The sequence below is a fragment of the Pongo pygmaeus genome, chromosome 18, assembly GCF_028885625.2.
Source record: "Pongo pygmaeus isolate AG05252 chromosome 18, NHGRI_mPonPyg2-v2.0_pri, whole genome shotgun sequence".
Lineage (NCBI taxonomy): Eukaryota > Metazoa > Chordata > Mammalia > Primates > Hominidae > Pongo > Pongo pygmaeus.
Window position 1 is genome coordinate 2,463,179 of NC_072391.2, and position 18,821 is coordinate 2,481,999.

The 18,821-nt window shown below is 49.0% G+C and overlaps 2 protein-coding genes and 1 pseudogene across 5 annotated transcripts in view; 1 reads left to right on the forward strand and 2 right to left on the reverse strand.

The window, feature by feature from the left end:
* Positions 1-12,439, reverse strand: part of ABCA3 (ATP binding cassette subfamily A member 3) — a 65,467-nt gene extending 53,028 nt beyond the window's left edge. For 2 of the 3 annotated variants that reach the window (XM_063654905.1, XM_054454825.2), the window contains exons 1-3: positions 12,239-12,439; positions 1,319-1,525; positions 121-425 (exon numbers count right to left, since the gene is read on the reverse strand). The gene's annotated coding sequence lies outside the window, so the exon portion shown is untranslated. Of the gene's footprint in view, positions 1-120; positions 426-1,318; positions 1,526-11,332; positions 11,940-12,238 lie in introns of those variants that run through there. The other variant, XM_063654904.1, reaches the window with a different exon arrangement.
* On the reverse strand, positions 2,410-10,085 carry LOC134738598 (small ribosomal subunit protein uS9-like; annotated as a pseudogene).
* Positions 12,440-12,502: 63 nt separating the features above from the next.
* LOC129015988 (ATP-binding cassette sub-family A member 17-like) overlaps positions 12,503-18,821 on the forward strand; it is a 72,132-nt gene continuing 65,813 nt past the window's right edge. The window contains exon 1 of one of the 2 annotated variants that reach the window (XM_063654910.1): positions 12,503-12,998. In XM_063654910.1, the coding sequence (XP_063510980.1) occupies positions 12,980-12,998 (19 nt within the window). In that variant the 5' untranslated portion in view covers positions 12,503-12,979. The remainder of the gene's footprint in view (positions 12,999-18,821) is intronic. The other variant, XM_063654911.1, reaches the window with a different exon arrangement.

Consider the following 18,821-nt stretch of genomic DNA (forward strand, 5'->3'; position numbering starts at 1 on the left):
CAAGACCCTGTCTCTATACAAATAAAATAAAACTAAATTAAATTAAAAAAAAAAGGAACACAGACACTGAACCCAGAGTTAAGTTCATCTCGTGAACTTATGAGTTCATGAGATGCTAACCTGCTAGAGAAGTAGGTGGTCTGAGTAAGTTCAGGTAGGCGCTGCAACACGCAGGAAATAGGAGAAACGTGCTCTGAAAACTGAGTGTAAAGAGGGCGAGGTGTGCAGACGTGGCTGCTCTGTCCTGGAGAGGCCGGGAAGGCGACGGAGGAGGGGCAGTCTAGAGAGCCCCTGGTGCTGGTCCACTTGCTACAACTGCAGGCAGAGAGGAGTCCTTCCTGCTCAGCGTCCTTCATGTGCGGAAAAGCCTCCTTCACTCACAGTGGAAGAGTTTCAGGTTCAGCTGCTCAGCTCCACACTCATGGCTGCTCCGAACCCAACATCATCCATCAGCCAGGTTAAGATTCACGGGATAGAAAGGCAAACAATTAGCGAGTCATTCCTAGATCACCATGAGCTAGCGCTCCCCGACAATGACCCGGGAGACTCCAGCGCGCGGGGAAGGGTTTTTTGTTGTTTTTTTTTTAAATGACCCATTTTACTTTTGGTTTGGTTTCAGTCCATTGAAAATCATTTCTATTAAGGCTCTCTTTAAATTGAAACTCTTGCTTTTTTTTTTTTTAAGGATGTGGCTGTTGATATCTAATAATATTCAAGATTTATGCTTTAAAGGGTAGTCAAATATTTACATGAAACACAACTGCAAACAGTTAAGAATTAATTTAAAATATGACTTTTATTGAATCATATTGTTAAAAAGTGAAGAAATTAAAGCTAAAATAGTATGAAGTGCTATTAAGTGGCAACTTAATAAATTTTCCCAATTCTTTTAAAATTAATAAGGTAGAAGACCTGTCTCAAAGTCAGTTACTGATGATGAATAAAACAGCAGTGACTTAAAGATACACATTAAGGCCTGTGGTTTATAAAAGGTTTCTAGAAGTGGTTTAGGCAAAAAGAGGAGGCCAGCGCCTCCGTTTGGGGCCATCATCTCGGGTAAGTACACTCCAGATGGGCGTGGGGTTGGCTGAGATGAACGTTCTGCCTCTACCAAGAGAGGAATATAAAACAGTCACAGTTCAAAGAAGTCTTCTGGTTAGAGGAACAGACAACTTCCCTTACTGGAAGTCTGGCCAAGAAAGGAAACATGCCCATGCTTAATCTTGTCCCTTTCCAGTCCCAGGGCTGGGAGAGAAAGTCAGAAAGACAGACCACCCACCTTCCCACACAGGCTGCAGGGCAGTACCAGGGAACTGACCTGGGTCCCAGAAGAGGTTCCACACAGCAGGTCTCCCTTCAGGACTACAGGTGAACTGGCCAGGAGGAGGCGGCTCCACACAGAGGGCTCCGGGGTGGGGCCTGAGAGCCTCTGGAGTGGGGCAGGGCAATCCTGAGGTTTGGGAACACCGTGGCCTCGCAGGACATCAGGAGGTGCCCAGGGCTCACGGGCATGACTCTCCGGCACCTTTGGACAGATGGAGGGTGTTTGAGTGTAATTTGGAAAATAATTATAAAACACCTCTTACCAAGTTAGAAAATAGATGAGCAAAATAGATTTTGAGGACGTTACTTAAAACTGAGCAGATCTGATAAAAAAAATTTTGGATTTAGAAAATAAACACCTGGCCAGGCACGGTGGCTCATACCTGAACAATTCCAGCACTTTGGAAGACTGAGCTGGGCGGATCACCTGAGGTCAGGAGTTTGAGACCAACCCAGCCAACATGGCAAAACCCTGTCTCTACTAAAAATACAAAAATTAGCCAGGTGTGGTGAAGTGCGCCTGTCCCATCTACTCGGGAGGCTGAGGTGGGAGGACTGCTTGAACCCAGGAGGTGGAGGCTGCAGTGAGCCGAGATGGTGCTAACTCAGAGTCATCAACTCCGAGATGACTCTGTCTCAAAAAAAAAAAAAAGAACATAAGCTCTACTTTTTTTTTTTTTTTTTTTGAGACAGAGTTTCACTCTTGTTGCCCAGGCTGGAGCGCAGTGGTGCCATCTCAGCTCACTGCAACCTCCACCTCCCAGGTTCAAGCGATTCTCCTACCTCAGCCTCCCAAGTAGCTGGGATTACAAGCACCCACCACTACATCCAGCTAACTTTTGTATTTTTAGTAGAGATGGGGTTTCACCATGTTGGCCAGGCTGGTCTCAAACTTCTGACCTCAAGTGATCCGCCGACCTTGGCCTCTCACAGTGTTGGGATGACAGGCGTGAGCCACCGCACCCGGCTGAAACTCTGCTTTCCTGCTTGTAAGCACTCTGCTTCTACAACCTCCTCATCCTCTCCTGGCTTCTGGCAACATCGTCCTTTTTTTTTTTTGAGATGGAGTCTCGCTCTGTCTCCCAGGCTGGAGTACAGTGGCGCGATCTCTGCTCACTGCAAACTCCGCCTCCCGGGTTCCCGCCATTCTCCTGCCCCAGCCTCCCGAGTAGCTGGGACTACAGGCACCCACCACAGCACCCGGCTAATTTTTTTTGTATTTTTCAGTAGAGACAGGGTTTCACTGTGCTAGCCGGGATGGTCTCTATCTCCTGACTTCGAACATCACCCTTTTGCAGACGAAGAAACAAGGAGGAAATGCCTGGCCCAAAATCACACAGCAAGAAGCTGCAAAGTCAGGATTTCAACCTTGGCTTGTTTTAACTTCCCAGTCTGTCTTCTAACTACTACACTACCACATCCTGTGGGTCCTAATAACACAGAACAACTTCCAACTTCATACAAGTTTTGCATATCACTCCTAGAACATAACATCAGAAACTGAAAGGTAAAAAAGATCCCTAAGCCCCACCACCTTAATAGAAGTTTTCTTTTCTTTCTTTTTTTTTCTTTTCCTGAGACAGAGTCCCGCTCTGTCGCCCACGCTGGGCACGATCTCGGCTCACTACAACCTCCACCTCCCAGGTTCAAGTGATCCTCCCGTCTCAGCCTCCCAAGTAGCTACAGGCACATGCCACCACACCCGGCTAATTCTTGTATTTTTAATAGAGACGGAGTTTCGCCATGTTGGCTAGGCTGGTCTCAAACTCCTGACCTCAAGTGATCCGCCCACCTCGGCCTCCCAAAGTGCGGGGATTACAGGCATGAGCCACCGTGCACTGCCGAGGTTTTATCTCTGTGCCCCCACAGCACCCAGCTTGTTGCCTGATACGTGCGAGGCTTTACCTAGTCTCACTGAACACTACGCTTGCATCTGTTCTGTTTCAGCAAAAGGAATTTAAAGGAAGAGATCCTAGAATTACAAAATCTGGAAAGTTTTTTGTTACAAAAGCAAATGTACACAAGAGAAAGAAGTTAATGTTCCTTCTGCACTTGACGCCGAGTTGGCAGAGTCTCCAGAAGTGCTGATGACTGAGGCCCAGGACCCGGCTGGGCCCCCATCAGCTACTCTTAAGTTAAACACTCAGGACTCCAGCCACTCCTAAAGCTGCCGCCTCTGCCCAGCAAGAGGACAAGAGTAGAGCTTCAAGAACTTCCCTTTGAAGAGTATCTCTTCACTAGTCCTGGGACATAGTCAGGAAGGGGAAGGCAAACCTTTTCCCCTCTCTATAAAAGGTTTGCTTACTGTTAAAATATTAAACATCACACACATCATTGAGTATCTCAATGTTTGTTTTTTAGGTGAGCAACTGACTCAGTGCAGAGTGAGCGCATACTGCAGGCTGCTCATTTCTGAGAACTCTCTTGATGGCACAAATTCTTCTACAAATGGTCTTTCCAGTAACTGTTGTCAGCTCAAGAGCCATCGGCTGTGCCAGTTAACAAGCACTGTGGCTCTTCAGGCCGCCACTGCTCAGCAGCAAATTGGAGAAATCCCAAACTCCTCCATTTATTTTTTCTTTTTTTTCTTGAAACTTTAAAATCCCTCAAAATCTGTTTATTATACAGGTGAATTTTGATAGTCATGATGGGCTTATCGGTAGGATTTCTGGTAGTGAGCACAGGCACCAGGGCCTCTAAACTTTTTGGACTCACAGTGACGGGGTTCAGCTACCAGCAGGGTCCGGTCATACTGGATGAGGATGTCTTTGCTCTCCTTCTTGGAAGCCTCATCCACATATTTCTAGTAATAGGCCCCCAGGGCTTTGGAGATGGACTGACGGGTAGCATAAATCTGGGCCACATGACCACCACCCTTCACACGGACACGGATGTCCACACCAGCAAATCGCTCCTTGCTGAGAAGCAGAACTGGCTTCAGCAGCTTGTACTGTAGCGTGGGCGGCTCAATCATCTCCAGGGGCCGCCCGTTCACCTTGATGAGACCATTGCTGCGTTTGCAGTGCGCCACAGCTGTGACTGTCTTCTTGTGTCCGAAGACCTGCACCGACTGCCTCCTCCATTTCTTTATTTGTGGTTTGCAGGTATTTTTGTGTGCACCATAGGCTTGAATTTGCCATCCAATTCCTATGTGCCCTTTTTTTTTTCAGACACAGTCTTGCTTTGTCACCCAGGCTGGAGTGCCGTTGCGTGAGCAGGGCTCATTGCAGCCTGGTGCTCCTGGGCTCAAGTGATCGTCTTGCCTCAGCCCCCTGAGCAGCTGGGACCACAGGCACATGCCACCATACCTGGCTACTTATTATATTTTTTGCAGAGATGGAGTCTTGCTATGTTGCCCAAGCTGGTCTGGAACTCCTGGCCTGAAACAATCTTCTTCCCATCTTGGCTTCCCAAAGTACTGGGACTATAGGTATGAGCCACGCTGCCTGGCCCTTACGAGCCCTTTCAAAAGAAGTTTTTATATCTGCATATATGGAGCAGAGGTCCCTGGGGGTGGCTGGTCTTGAGACCCACGAACAGAAGGGACAGGCCAGAGTGAGGGGCACAAGACCCATTACGCCATGTGTTCCTGTTGTATTCTGAGCTCGAGTACACCTCCCTCCATGAAAGCCTGTCCACAAAGGCACAGAGAAATCCACTCATGGAAAGAAGGGGGCCTTGATAAAGCCACAGGTGGACCACCCCAAGATGCACAAAGAGAGCCGCCAACCATGGCTCTGCTCACTTTGCCACAGGTGTGCAGCACTGTGACACCCTTGTGGGTGGTGCTGGTCACATTTGGTGCTTTTCCTTCGGGGGAGGACCCAACATCCCAATATTGACACCAGGAGTCTGCAACAGCCAGTTAGCATCAAAGGTCCGTGTGTATGCACACTGAGGCACGGAGGACAGTCAATTAATGGAGGCTGGTAGAATCCATGGTCTTTTAGGGTATACAAGACAAAAAAGCATTTGTTCATTCAACAATTGCCAAGTTTTTGCTGTCTGATGGGCACTTGTACAAGGTACTAAGGATTTGGAAATGAAAATAACATTCTTTTTTTTTTTGAGACAGAGTCTCGCTCTGTTGCCCAGGCTGGAGTGCAGTGGTGTGATCTCAGCTCACTGCAACCTCCGCCTCCTAGGTTCAAGCGATTCTCCTGCTTAAGCCTCCCAAGTAGCTGGGATTACAGGCGTGCGCCACCATGCCTTGCCAACTTTTTGTATTTTTAGTAGAGACAGGGTTTCACCATGCTGGCCAGGCTGGTCTCAAACTGTTGACCTTGTGATCCACCCGCCTCAGCCTCCGAAAGTGCATGCTGGGATTATAGGCATGACCCACCACGCCTGGCCGATAATAACACTTCTTAATCCAAGGAGTTCACAGTCCCCGAACACTTGCATGCACTGTAATTGCTGTGACTGATGCTAAATAAAGTATGGCAAGATTCAGGAGAAGACAGGAATTAATTGCGTGTGTGAGACAGCGAGCAAGACAGGGAGATGGCCCGGGAGGGTGATGGGGGGAGGTGACATGGGAAGCCGGTCTTGAATGACTCATTAGTTGGAACAGGAAGGACATTACAGGATCCTGGAGACAGACTGTGTATGGGGAGCAGCGAGTCATTCTGTGTGGCAGTGCAGAGAATGAGCCAGGAAAGGCAGCAGACCCTGGGCCCACGTCATCAAGGCACCGGACGCTGCACCAAGAAGGGAGCTCGGGGTGTGTCCCAATGGGCAGTGACGCTGGGTGAGGCTGACTGGGTTTGTTTAATCCTTTATCTAGGACATGATCTTTTTTGAGGGAGGGGTGCACAATAAATATTTGAAAATGCCTAATTCAAAGGATCCTGTGGATGAAATGCCCAAACACCAGTAAATTTTTTTTTTTTTTTTTTTTTTTTTTGAGACAGAGTCTCACTCTATCACTCAGGCTGGAGTGCGGCCTGATCTTGGCTCACTGCAACCTCCGGCCCCCAGGTTCAAGTGATTCTCCTGCCTCAGCCTCCCAAGTAGCTGAGGAGTACAGATGCCCGCCACCACACCCAGCTAATTTTTCGTATTTTTAGTAGAGATGGAGTTTTGCCATGTTGGCCAGGCTGGTCTTGAACCCCTGACCTCAGGTGATCCACCTGCCTCAGCCTCCTGAAGTGCTAGGATCACAGGTGTGAGCCACCGTGCCTGACTTAAATATTACTTTTTTTTTTTTGAGACGGAGTGTCACTCTTGTTGCCCAGGCTGGAGTGCAATGGTGTGATCTCGGCTCGCTGCAACATCCGCCTCCTGAGTTCAAGCGATTCTCCTGCCTCAGCCTCCTGAGTAGCTGGAATTATAGGCACCCGCAACCATGCCCAGCTAATTTTTGTATTTTTAGTAGAGACGGGGTTTCACCATGTTGGCCAGGCTGGTCTTGAACTCCTGACCTCAAGTGATATGCCCGCCTCTGCCTCCCAAAGTGCTGGGATTACAGGTGTAAGCCACTGTGCCCGGCCCTAAATATTATTAATATATAAAAAAAGCAGGCACATTTATAGAGTATGGTCCTCACCCCTTCCCAGTGGTCTCCAAATGGGGTGGGCTAGACAACCTGCAGCAGTGAAAAAGTGATGAGAAAATCTACTTGTAGGTATTTTTCTTTAAAAATGTGAAAAAAATGGCTTCACTGATTTTTTTGTTTGTTTATTTCCTGTAGGGACAGGATCTCAGTCACACACTGTTATCCTGGCTGGAATGCAGTGGTGTGATCCTCCTGCCTCAGCCTCCTAAGTAGCTGGGACTACAGGCATGTACCACCACACCTGGCTTTTTTTTTGTAGAGACGAGTCTCACTATGTTGCCCAGGCTGGTCTCAAACTGCTGGGCTCAAATGATCCTCTTGCCTCAGCCTCCCAGAGTGCTGGGACTACTGGCATGAGCTACCACACCCTGCCAGCTTTACTGATATTTAATACTTGGACAGACCCTGGTGTTCACGCTGGCTTGTATGTCAGCAGCCGTGGCATCCTGACTGAGGAGGAGGCGCCCTGTGATGTGGGGGGTGATGGTGGGCCCTCACCACAAGTCTACTTTAAGCATCTTAGGCGTGTTGGAGTTTACAAGTTTCAGGGCATTCCAGTTGTGGTCAATTAAAACAAACAAACAAACACACAAAACACAAAAACTCAAGACCCTTAAACAGCGAAAGCTTTACAATGCTTCGCAGTGATGTGGAAAATGACCATGAATATCTTTTGTGTGACTTGGAGGTTTACTGGTCATTTCATGACTTAGTACTTCAAAGAGTCAGAGAATTTAAGGAGAAGGTACAGATTTTCTTTTGTGAAAAGTTCCAAATCTGGAGACATTTTTTTTTTGTTTTTAATGACAAATGACTGCAGCAGTGTGTCATCTACCTTTTTTCTTTTAAATAGACACAACGCAATCTGTCCCTTCAAAGTGACAGTATATGAGAGTTATAGCTTTTCAAAAAGAATCTGTACCAAGAATAGAGCATTTGTGAAAACAGACGTTTGAAGAGGTTTCCACAATTATGTGACTGCGTTCCCAATGATGCTACAAGCGTACTGTCTACATGAACATTTACACCCGCACATCAAAACATCTTCAACACCAGAATCTCCGCCTACCCTGATAGCCCCTGAACATACCCAGCCCAAATTCATCAACGGCCCTCAGATGATGGGTAAACGAAATTGAAAAACAAGTACCCTGCCTGGTAAGCACAGGGTCTGTGCCTTTCTCTGTATCGTGTTTATGTGTAAATGCTGTTAATAACTAGGGCCTGAAATATATAGATTTTTTTTTTTTTTTGAGACAGAGTTTCACTCTTGTTGCCCAGGCTGGAGTGCAATGGTGCAATCTCAGCTCACTGCAACCTCTGCCTCTCAGGTTCAAGTGATTCTCCTGCCTCCGCCTCCTGAGTAGCTGGAATTACAGGTGCCCGCCACCACGCCCAGCTAATTTTTTTTTTTTCGGTAGAGATGGCATTTCACCATGTTGACCAGGCTGGTCTGGAACTCCTGACCTCAAGTGATCCACCCACCTTGGCCTCCCAAAGTACTAGGATTACAGGTGTGAGCCACCTTGCCTGACCAATAAACAGAACTTACAATTGATCTTAAATGCTGGGACTTGGGATTCAATGAGAGTTTATAAATGGGATGTGGACACATGACTTTCATCTTTAAAAAGCATGTTTATACAATAGTTTTTGTAGCATTCATATGTTGGATAAATTTAATCATGTTTATTTCACCTCTCATCTTTTTTTTTTTTTTTCTCTTTTAGAGACAGGGTCTTGCTCTGTTTCCCAGGCTGGAGCAATGGCATCATTATAGCTCACTGCATTCTTGAATTCCCAGGCTCAAGCGATCCTCCCTCCTCAGCCTCCAGAGTAGCTGGGACTTGAAGTGCATGCCACCATACCTGGCTATTTTTTTTTTTTTTTTAGTAGAGACAGGGTCTCACTATGTTGCCCAGACTGTTCTCAAACTCTTGGCCTTAAAGGATCCTCTCATCTCAGCCTCCCAAAGTGCTGGGTTTACAGGTGTGAGCCACCATGTCTGGCCTTCGTCCCTTTAAAAGATCTAAATTTGTATATATTTCTATGTCCATAATACATCAGGACAGTAATTGTAATTTATAACACATAATATATATCGGGCTGCATGTTTACATTCATTCTTTTACACATAACAGTACACATGAAAAGAAAAGTCTGAGGCCTTTTTTTTTTTTTTTTTTTTTTGATGCAGGGTCTCACTCTTTTGCCTAGGCTGGAGTAGTACAGTGGTGTGATCATGGCTCACTGCAGCCTTGACCCCCTGGCTCAAGTGATCCTCCCACCTCAGTCTCCCAAATAGCTGGGACCATGGGTGTGCACCACCATACCCGACTAATTGTTTGATTTTTTTTTTTTAGAGATGGGATCTTGCCATGTTGCCCAGGCTGTTCTTCCAACTTGTGGCTTCAAGTGATCCTCCCGCCTTGGCCTCCCAAAGTGCCGAGATTACAGATGTGAATCACTTGCACTGGCCAAGGCCAACTTATAAACTCAGTGGCCCTTGTGGGGATGAGGTAGGAACAAATGCACAAGCCACAGCCATTGGCTGAGAGCTGCGGAGGCTGATCTGAGGCTGTGGCACTGGCATTGCAGGCCCTGGCGGAGCCCTAGCTTGCTGGCGCTCATACTCAGCACCACAGGCGCTGCCTGGAGTTGGAGGCGGCTACCTCCCTAGGATCACAGGCTCTGCGTTTACACTGAAGCTCTGGCAGGGGTTCATAGGGTGTATTTTTAAGCCAGAGATGTGGTTCCAAAGGGAGCTATTGGGAGAGACTTCCACAAAATCTCTGCTGCTGCCTGTTTCCCTAACCCTTGCTGTGGCTTCAGTCCCGTTCTCAGTCCAGTTAGCTGTTCTGCCTCCCTAGGTGCAGGAAACGAGGTAATGAGGCAATGGAAAGTCCCCAGAGAGAGGTAACCATGGATGTTCTGCAACAAGCAAGGTAGCAAGGACCTCGTTACACGGCTCCGGCAAAGGCACCTGTCTACCCGTGGACTCCAAACCTCTCCAACACCACAAACACTCTGAGCCATTCAGGGGAACGGGGTCTGCAAAACTCTCCCAGGACAGGGCCTGACATGCCTCACTCTTCCCCACAAGATGTGGACCTTCAGTGTTTTGTCCGCCTAGAATATCACCTGGCATACCTTTCTCCACCTGCCGACACCTACCCATCACTTCCCAGCCCACTTCTAGTGCCATGGCCTCTGTGAAGCTTGTTTCAGGGGCTCTTTGTCTTGGATGCCTACACAGTGGAATTTTCCGAGGCACTTTAAGACAGAAACTGACATCTGAGGCCCACCCCTGGAGATTCTGAGCTGTTTTGGGCCCAGGCTGGCTTCCCAAGTGATTGTAACGGGAAGCCTGGGTGGAGACCTTCTGCTCTTGATGGAGCCACCCCTCCTCCACCTCTGGTCACCTGTTGCACCTTTTCTGGATGTGTCATGTGGTACTCATCTTGTTCTGTCTTATGTCACAGTTACTTGTGAATAAAGCATCTCTTTAGCTCTATCCTAAGACCCCTCCAAGAGCAGGGACTGTGTCCAATTCATCTTTTTTTTGTTGTTTGAGACAGAGTCTTGCTCTGTCGCCCAGGCTGGAGGGCAGTGGTGCCATCTCAGCTCACTGTAACCTCCGCCTCCTATGTTCAAGCGATTCTTCTGGCTCAGCCTCCTGAGTAGCTGGGATTACAGGCACGTGCCACCATGCCCGGCTAATTTTTTATATTTCTGGTAAAGATGGGGTTTCGCCATGTTGGCCAGGCTGGTCTTGAACTCCTGACCTCAAGTGATAATGCCCGTCTCTGCCTCCCAAAGTGCTGGGATGACAGGTGTGAGCCATTGAGCCCGGCCTCCAATTCATCTTTCCATTGTGCACAAGGCCTTCCCCGTCAGAGCCGTCCCCAGAGTTCCAGAATGCTTCCCCTCAATAGATTCCACAGTCTCCGGAGCAGGGCTGGGGAAGAAATGGCAAACTAGGGATCCTACCTGGGCCTTCCCAGTTGAGACTAAGTCAAAATGGGCTCCCATGAGACTGCCTGGCTTATGCAGATGGAAGGCTAACATCTTTTTAGAAACAACTCGCGCTACCCTCTCCTTTTCCAAAAGGCTGTCTGGTCAGAATGGTGGTAAGTCACCTTAGCAAGGGAGAGACGTCATCCAGTTTGTCAGGTAGAGTTAGCAAAGGTTCAATTTAAAAGAAAAATTATCTAAGAAGTTAAAAATGAAAGTGTGGGGAGATTCCCATGACATCCATTTTTATCTATTTTTCCCTTTCTCTTACATTTCCCATGAGGCAAACTTTCTAAAACAGTCATAGTCTTTTCAAGTTCACAAAAGGCAGCACCCAGACTATCTGAATAAAATGACAGGATGCCCGGGAGAAGAGTGAACCTCTCCCACATGCTCCCTGCCTGGGCTCCATGCTGTCGCGGGGTCTCGGCTACTCACTCAGCGGGCATTTCTGGAGTTCCAGGAACACAAACCCCAACAAGATCCAATCGATGCCTTCCCGGAGTGCACAGTCCAGGACGTAACTCGAAGAACAAGCGACAATTACCCCGAGGACAATGCTTCATCCGTGCGACAGACACCAAGCGCCTTCCCCACGCCCCTGACCATAAGGCCGTCCCGGCCTTTCTGAAGCGTGTAGCCGGCTTGGAACAGAGCCAAGGCACACGGACGCGATGCACACAGGCGTCCTGACGGAGGGCGCCGAGAACGCGGCCCCGGCGACTGCCACAAGCCCCTCCGCCTGGACTAGCGGCTCCCCTTTCCCGCTCCCACACAGTGGAGGGCGCAGCAAACGCCCGCCGCGGACTGTGGGCCTTGGATTCGGATTTGGAGGCTCCTCGGAACGAGGGGGTGGGAGCAGGCGGAATCCAACCAGGGCGGCTTTGCCACCGCGCGTCCTTGCGGCCGGGAAGCGGCGCCATCTCCGCAGGTGCGCGGCGGACGCCTGCATCCCTCGGGCCTGGGGCTGTCGGGCGCTACACATCCACCTTTTGGGCGCACACAGAGGGCCCGGCAGCTCCGGCAGGGTTGAGCTTCCCCGCGCGGCGCGGGCTCAGGCACTGCCCGCAGTGCGGGACACGCCCAAGGCTCGGATGGGAACCGACGCTGAGGGAGCGGCACCTTCAGGGAGCGCCCGGAACCGGGGCCGCGGCGGGAGGGGCGGGCGCGGGCGCAGGCGCGGCCGGCGGGGATGCGGGGTCGCGGGAGGGGCCCGCAGGCCAGGCCGGAGCTGGGGGCGGCCCGAGGCCCGAGCTGGCCGGCGAGGGTGGGAAGGGTGGACCCGGGTGGGGACCGCAAGCCCCGGGAACGAGCGCGCGAGCGGCGGGTCCCGGCGGCACTCACCGAGCCTGGGCGCCGGGGCGGCGGCGGCCGGCGCGCGGCCCTCTCGCGGGGTCCCCTCCCTCGGGCACCCGGGCTCCACTCCAGCCTCGCAGTGGCGGCACTGACAGCTGCGTGGCCGCCCTGGAGGGGAGGGTGCGCCTGCAACCCGCTACTGGCGGACGCAGCGGCCGCTCCGGCTCCTGCAGGGGGCGCGGCGGCTCGCGCGTGCGCAGTCGGCCGCCCCTGCAGGTGCCCGGTCCACCCCCGGCGGCCTCTGCCGCTCCGGCCAGCCCAACCCCGCGCCTGCGCAGTGCCCCGTGCATGTCGCCCATGCCCGGCAGAGGGCGCTCTGCTTTGCGCGTGCGCAGTCTGCCACCCTGCGAGTACGCGGTTCGTACCCGGCCGCGCGGAAGCCCGTGCCTGCGCACTGCTCTGTGCCCGCGCCTATGTCCCGCAGGGGGCGCGCAGCGGCGGTAGCCGAGCGAGGGCGCGGTGGCCTCTGACAGGAATGGCTCTGAGCACGTGCGTTTCACAGCAGTGGAAGTCCTCACACCCGGAAATTCGACTTTGGCCGTTTCTCCATTTCTCCTTACGCACTGTCTTTCCTTGGACCCTCGTCACTCCTGGCACCGGGGGAAGCGCTTCCCCGCCTCTGGCCGGGCGCTGGGGCGCGACCGAAGGCGAGGCGGCGGCGAGGAACCTTCTGGAATTCGGCCGTCGGGGCAGGCGTCGAGTTTACAGGAGAAGGCGCGGTGTCCCGGGATGAGCGGAGTCGCCCTCAGTTAAGGAGCGAGGGAGGCCTCGGGGGTCCCCAGCTGGGTAGTAGTCACCTCAGGCAGGAGGGACCGGCCTTGTCGGGGTCACCTGGCGGGAGGGTCCCGGGGTGGGGCGGGGCCGCCTGTGAGGAGGGTCCAGAGAGGGTCGGGGTCACCTGAGGGGAGGGTGGGGGGGTTCGGGGAGGGTTGGGGTCACCCGAGGGGATGGTCCAGGGAGGGTCAGGGTCACCTGAGGGGAGGGTGGGGGGGTTCGAGGAGGGTTGGGGTCACCCGAGGGGATGGTCCAGGGAGGGTCAGGGTCACCTGAGGGTCGGGTCGGGGAATGTCCGGAGAGGGTTGGGGTCACCCGAGGGAATGGTCCGGGGAGGGTCGGGATCACCTGAGGGTCGGGTCGGGGAATGTCCGGAGAGGGTCGGGGTCACCCGAGGGGATGGTCCGGGGAGGGTCGGGGTCACCTCACGGAGCGGGCGGAACGGGGTCACCTGGAGGGAGTGTCCAGGGCGGGGGCGAGTCGCCTGCAGGGAGGGTCCCGGGCGTGTCACATTAGGCGGTCCCAGGGACGGGTCGCGGTCTAACGGGAGGGGAGTGGGGAGGTGGGTCGGGGTGTCCCTGGGCCGGACCGGGTCATGGGACTGGGTCGCCCCAGGCAGGAGAGCCTGGGAGGGGCGGGCGCCCTTGGCGTGGCAGAGAGAGGTGGAGTGAAGGACTCCCGGGCTCGAGCATGAGGGCGGGCGCCGAGCGGGGCCGATAGTTGCCGCGGGCCAGGGCCAATGGGTCCCCGAGCGCCGCCACGGCCGGACCACAGTGAGGTGCGTCCGTGGTCCCGGCGTCCCGGGTGAGGGAGGGCTGCTGCCGGTCCTGCCGCTGGGAGCCGCCTGCGACCCGCACCGCCAGCCCCGCGCCCAGCCGCCGGCACCACGACCGGATGGCCCCGACCTAATGTAACGCCCCGGGCCGGGGGCGGAAATCTCCCACCCCCAAGACTCCTGATGGAGTAGGGTTTGAGCGGCTCGTTCCCCATTTTACTGTGTACGTAGCACCTTTTACTCTGATGATGTTTTGGATAGCCCATTCCACGAGCAAAGGGACATCGTCAGGTTCATGGCTAGATCCATGGTCCTAGAGTGCGTGGGAGGGAGGAGGCTCGTGCTAAATAATTTGTTCAGTGGAATTACAGAGACCTGGCTTCAGATCTTGGCCCACCAATTAATGTAGACGTGTCATTTCGTTTTTCTGAATCTCAATTTCCTATCCCTAAAATTGAAATTATAATAATAGTAATTAATAATAATAGCAAACTCAAAAGTTTTTTGGTGATGTATTCTTTTCTTTTTTGGGTCAAATGAGAAAATGCATGTTTAAGTGCTTACTACAATACCTGACACATAAATGCCAAATAAATGGTAGTATATAATGTGAGTATGGCTAGGGATTTACATAGCCTAGTCTCCGTAATGAGCATACAGGAAAAAAACAAACAAACAAACAATTGAATGCAGTTACAGGATGGGTGGGGGAGTAGATTATTAATGCGCTGCAAACATCCTAAAAACCCCCTTTCCCCATCAATCTTCACAGACCGCAACACCCCAACCAAAATGTCTTCCCCATTCTCTACTTCCTCCCAGAAAATGATGTGAACTTGACTGCTTGGCCCTCTCTTCACCCAGCCATATCCTCAGTCATTTTTCTTTCCAAAACCAGTCCTTGCCATTTCCAAATTGAATTTGTCAGACCTTGCCCGTTTTTCCGGTCTTTTCAAAACCGGATCCCAATTCTCTGTAACCAAATCCAGTACCAGAACTGGCTGACTCAGAATTTACCTTAGATGGAAGATAGGGTAGGAATTTTGGAAGAAGGATGACCTTACAGATCAAGACAGACAATTGCAGGGTACTAATTTTATATCTTTTTTTCTTAACCCTGTCAGGTTAATTGTTAATTACTATAATCACAATCATGAGGTGGGAGGGTGTGAAGGCCACTGGGAAAAGTGTCTTACACACAAAAATTTCAGGCTCTGAACTGTTTAAAAATAGTTGCCCCCAGTGAGCTGGACCCTTTTGATGCCCTTCAACAATCACTGGATAGATAATTCATCACATTGTGCTCAAGGCCCACTACTGAAAAAATAAAACAAACCTAGATGCTCCACCTAGTCATTTCTCTCCAGATGGAGGCCCAGATAGGTCGTAATTTCTTCAAAGTCACCCAGTAGAGCTGAGATGACAACCTCTGTGTTCAGGCTCCTGGACTCTACCCCTCTCTTATATGGAAACACTCACATCCATATACCATGAATACATGCTGAGAAATTGAAGGATACACTCCTTGAAGTTACCGTGGTTCAGACATTTCTTTTCTCTCAAGATTGATGGTAAACATTATAGTGGATGGTGACACTCATAAACAAGTCTTACAGCTTCACAAAAGGCAGTAAACCTAGCCATTATACTAGTTGGCTAAATATAATTAAACCAATAAGCTCCGAATTATTTGAAGGGGTACAAATACTATATTCTATCTATCTATCTATCTATCTATCTATCTATCTGTCTGTCTGTCTACCTATCTATCTAATCTATCATACAACAGTACCCTATCTATCTATCTAATCTGTCGTACAGCAGTACCCTATCTATCTATCTATCTATCTAATCTATCGTACAGCAGTACCCAAATTGCTGATATTCAATGCAGTATCTTAGAATAGGGCTCCTTTGATTGTTTCCCTGGGAATGATGTTATAATTCAGAGATACATTGTAGACCAAGGGCTGTACACATATTCCTTCATTCAGTGATTGGGAAGCATTATATTGTAATGGCTAAAACTGAACTCTGGCTACACTGCCTCAGATTAAATTCCAGCTCTTAATGTCTTTAGGCAAATTACTGAACCTTTCTGTGCCTTAGTTTCCTAGTATAAAATGAGGATCATGTAACAATTCCTCATGGAATTGTTGTGAGGATTAGATGCATTAAAACATGTAGAGTACGGGACTTAGAAAAGTCCTTGGCATTCAGCAAGGGCTCAATAAGTGATCTAAGCATTATACTGTATGCTTTGGAAACAAACGCATGAAATTTTTTTTTTTTTTTTTTTTTTTGAGATGGAGTTTCACTCTTGTTGCCCAGGCTGGAGTGCAATGGCACGATCTCGGCTCACTGCAGCCTCCGCCTCCCGGGGTCAGGCGATTCTCCTGCCTCAGCCTCCCGAGTAGGTGGGATTATAGGCATGCGCCGCCATGCCTGGCTAATTTTGTATTTTTAATAGAGACGGGGTTTCTCCGTGTTGATCAGGCTGGTCTCGAACTCCCGACCTCAGGTGATCCACCCCCTCGGCCTCCCAAAGTGCTGGGATTACAGGTATGAACCACTGCACCCGGCCCAATGAATGAAATTTATGTGTTTTGCAGGATCTCACAAAACAGAGTTGCTTAGTTTGATTTAGTTTTCAAATCAAAAAACATAGTGTGCTTACTATGTGCCAGATGAAACTTGAAATAAAAATGTGAATAAGCCACCATCTATACTTTAATAGAATTCAGAGTGCCCAACAATATGTTGTTAGAAGGAAAGATACAGCAATTGAAGACAATACAGACTATGAGTTGCACAGAATGGGCATTAATACATGGAATATCTCAATTATTCAGGGATTTCCTTTGTACTATTAAGTAGTACAGAAACTATAAGTAAGCTGTTTCCTAACTATATTTGTCTAAACCAAATCACTTGCTTTGAAATAGTTATTTTGCTTAGCTTTTAAACATTTAGAAATTTTGAGGAGATGATTTTTTTGGACGATTTGCATGCTCTCAAATAAATTTTAAATTTAACAAGTGTTACGTGAATATATTCTTGCTGAGAAATTCAAACTAATAGGCAAACCAAAGTTCTTTGTAACCACCATCCCCTTCCCTGATTTCCTCTCCATGGTCATAGGTTTGGTAAATACACTTCTTAATGTTTTTTAAATGTATTTGCACACATATATAGATTAGCCTATACATGTGTAGCATCATTTATGATTTTTCCATAAATGATATTCTATGGGCATGATTCTTCAGTTTTCTTTTCAGAAATGAAAACTGGACATTTGACATTTGAACCTCTCTCCTGTGTTTGGAAAACTCTCCATGAATGTGATACAATGGTGGAAAGTGGGGTCTAGGCTCAATGGAACAGGTGCTTTTGCGAATGTATTACAGATGTTTTCCCCAGGTTGTCTGTCAGCTTTTTACCTTTTTTTCAAAGAAAAGTTTTTTTTAATGTAATCAGATTTATTAGTCTGTTTCTTTATAGTTTCCAGGTTATAGGTAATACTTATTTTATTTTATTTATTTTTTTATTTTTTTGAGACAGAGTCTGGCTTTGTCTCCCAGCCTGGAGTACAGTGGCGAGATCTCAGCTCACTGCAAGCTCCGCCTCCCGGGTTTACACCATCTTCCTGCCTCAGCCTCCTGTGTAGCTGGGACTACAGGCGCACGCTGCCACGCCTGACTAATTTTTTGTATTTTTAGTAGAGACGGGTTTCACCGTGTTAGCCAGGATGGTCTCAATCTCCTGACCTTGTGATCTGCCCGCCTCGGCCTCCCAGAGTGTTAGGATTACAGGCGTGAGCCACCGCGCCCGGCCAGGTCATGCTTATTTTTTTTAAAAAGTCCCCACTCTAAGAATATAAAAGTGCTTTTATAATGAAATTTTATATGTTTAAACCTTTATCCATCTGGGGCTTATTTTGCTGGAGTGAGCTAGCCAATTTTCTCAACACTTAAAACATTAATCATTAAAATTTCACTTTACATATAGTAAAATTCACTCCTTCTGGTTATAATTCTATGAATCTTTGTCGTTGTTTGGAGACGGAGTCTCGCTCTGTTGCCCAGGCTGGAGTGCGGTATCGGGATCTTGGCTCACTGCAACCTTCGCCTCCCGGATTCCAGCGATTCCTGTGCCTCAGCCTCACAAGTAGGTGAGACTTCAGGTGCGTGCCACCAGGCCTGGCTAATTTTTGTATTTTTAGTAGAGACGGGTTTTCACCATGTTGACCAGGTTGGTCTTGAACTCCTGGCCTTATGTGATCCACCTGTCTCCACCTCCCAAAGTGGTGAGATTACAAGTGTGAGCCATTGTGCCCACCCATAATTCTATGAATTTTGACAAATGTACAGTTGTGTAATTACTACCACAACCAAATTCAGATATCATTCCCCTAAATTTCCTCATGATGTCCCTTTTGTAGTTAATTCTTCTTACCCTCCTGCTGGTAAGCACTGATTTTAGTTTGCTATTCCTATTTTTGTCTTTTCCACAATGTCATATAAATGAAATCATAGAGTGTATATAGTCTGAGTCTTACTTCTTTCACTTAATGTATTGGAGATTTGTGCATGTCAGGTATATCAATAGTTCATTCTTATAGCTGAATAGAATTCCACCGAATGAATATACCACAGTTTGTTGATCCATTCATTAATTGAGAACATTTGGTTTATTTCCAGTTTTGGAGATTATGAGTAAAGCCTTCTATAATCATTTGTGTTCAAGTTTTCATTTCTGTTGGGTAAAAATTTATGAATGGGATTGTTGGGTTGTATAGTATATGTTTAGCTTTATAAGAAACTTCCAAAATGTTTTCCATAATGGTTGTAGCACTTTGCATTCCCACTGGCAATATGTAAGTGTTCCAGTTGCTCTGTACCTTCTCCAACACTTAAAATATATATATTTTATTTATTTATTTTTTCTGAGACAGAGTCTCGCTCTTGTCGCCTAGGCTAGAGCGCGATGGCACGATCTTGGCTCACCATTCAACCTCTGCCT